This window comes from Coccinella septempunctata, chromosome 4 (assembly GCF_907165205.1).
Source record: "Coccinella septempunctata chromosome 4, icCocSept1.1, whole genome shotgun sequence".
Classification (NCBI taxonomy): Eukaryota; Metazoa; Arthropoda; class Insecta; order Coleoptera; family Coccinellidae; genus Coccinella; species Coccinella septempunctata.
Genome location: NC_058192.1, coordinates 32685061 through 32687264, shown reverse-complemented (window position 1 = coordinate 32687264; position 2204 = coordinate 32685061). Strand labels below are relative to the sequence as shown.

General features: G+C 38.4%; 1 protein-coding gene across 1 annotated transcript; it reads right to left on the bottom strand.

The window, feature by feature from the left end:
- Positions 1–562: 562 nt before the first annotated feature.
- Positions 563–1972, bottom strand: LOC123312162. Its single transcript, XM_044896419.1, has 5 exons — positions 1659–1972; positions 1365–1537; positions 1187–1303; positions 878–1118; positions 563–720 (listed from the first exon to the last, which is right to left on the bottom strand). The coding sequence occupies exons 1-5, from the start codon at positions 1748–1750 to the stop codon at positions 708–710; spliced, it is 636 nt and encodes a 211-aa protein (XP_044752354.1). The 5' UTR covers positions 1751–1972; the 3' UTR covers positions 563–707.
- Between the last annotated feature and the right edge of the window lie 232 nt (positions 1973–2204).

Below are 2204 nucleotides of genomic sequence, written 5' to 3'. Positions count from 1 at the left end.
GATGTTTGTTGCAGTTCCTTATCGATTAGGGCAGTACGCCTCTCTGGTCGGTCGGCCTTGGGGTTGTCTAGCAAGGTTCTGACGTTCCATGCTGCAAAAGCTATGTGCTTTTCATTGGTGTTTGTTCGATGATTCACTCGCTCAGGCACCCTCCCCCGGAGATCCGAATGGGAGGGTATTTTACCTCCGGATACGAATTTTGTCCTGTTCGACTGATCCATCTTTTTGTAGGAGCTGCGTTAGAAGGTGTTCAAAAGCTGCACTGGTAACGCTGTCAGTGCAACTTTGGTTGCGGCTACGACTAGATTATCTTGTGGCACAGGTAACCTGAGACGACAAGGTCTGAGACGTAACTTGAGCAACGCAGAGAGCCATTTCCTGCTCAAGCCAATGTTTAGGCTACGTAATTGTGGGAAACAGAGTTATACCGCTCATGTTCGGTCGCCAGAGCCTCGTTCGTAAGAACAGGGTGCACCGCGAGTAGGTGAGGTTGGCATTTGAGAGGAGAGGCTATAAAACGCATCCTTCCCCCTTATACCCCATGATAACCAGAACACAATTTGCGGGTTCATAGGACCTGCTTCCATTGGATTGGTGAAATCCAATAATTTGATCCAATGAGATGTTATAAAATAAATGGGTTTTTATTGACATCTCGTCAACACACACAATGCAATCCTTTGCTGCATCGTCCATATTCCTTGTCTTTAATGAAATTGCCTGAAATATGTGCTCATTTAAGCCAACAGAGAAATCCCAATTTGTGTGTTATATTGTTGCCTTGTGTGGCAAAAAAAATGTTTTTTGTAGAAATTGGTACACTTTGGGTCCCAAAAAGTATATTGTTAGTGCAAATTGTTTAAAAGCGACTGAATACCTATAGCCATGAGGTTTCCTTTTTCGAAGCTTCAATTGGGAGATCATAAAATCTGCCAGGGTCGAATTGAAATTTTTTCTACAAAATCGGATGAAATCTTCATCACTTATATCTACAGATTTCTTCTCTGGAGTTGCAACTAATTTTCGTTTCAAATTCTTCACCACTGATTGTAACTTTTTTTTCCTCGGAGTGGCTGAAGACAAACTAGGAGATGTTTGTGTTTCTTCTGGTTTCTTTTCTATGAATACAGATAAATATGCATAAGATATAATAGTTCAAATAAATAAGTAACGTTGAAGTCCTTACCTGGTGTAGTATATATGTTGGGGTTTATAGAAATCTCACGGCATTCATCTACGGTCTCATTATTTTCAATATCCATTGAAGATGTTGAAGCAGAAGTTGAAGCATTTACATTCACCCCTAATTATAAAAATAAATATTAATTATAACAAATAAAATCTCAATTTTCTTCAATATATACCTTTCTCACCAATGCCTTCTTTGAATAAATCTGGAAAAGAATCCTTTTTTAATCTACTTCCAGATAGCATTTCTTTAGAAAAATGCTCACTACATATTCTTTTTTTGTGGAGAAGTTCTGGTCTTTTCAGAATCCATTCTTGCCTTCTCATTTTTGGAAGCCAAATCATTTGCCTGAAAATGATAGGAAAAATTAAATAAGATACCATTCACGTGCTTGTACGAAGTATAGCAGTTTAACTAAAATATTACCAAAAATTTACCAACATTAACACGTGCTTATTCAATAACTCACCTGAAAGTGTCTCCTGGTATGAGAAAAAAACTAAGTTTAGGATTCTTAACACTACTGTTTTTGCAATTATACACGCTGCAATAATTCACCATTTTGCACAAATATATTTACTTCACACGATTATAATTGCTACAATTTACCAGAGACTGTCTCTAATGTTCACCTTTACTTCTGTTTAACTTTCAAATTTCGAATGCTCGAATTCGAAATGCTGCTCAACAATTTGAGGTTAGGAGCACGGAAATGATGCGCGAGTCATAAATGGAGTAACAGAAACCAGGGAGTGCGCCTACTGGTTGGTGTCTATACTGTGCTACTACTATTGGTACATATTTTAGGGGACAAAAAATCTGTGGTCTCAAAGCAGCGATCGTTCTCCTTCTCTCTACTCTCCATAGTAGACATGGCAGGCTTCCCTCTTCGATGCTATATAAAGATGAAGTTAGCACGGGCGGAGTAGACATCTGTAACAGTTTTGCTCAGTATTTCAGTAGTGTTTTTGTTGATCCATTAAATTCACCCAACAGTATTGACTCTACTGTGGCT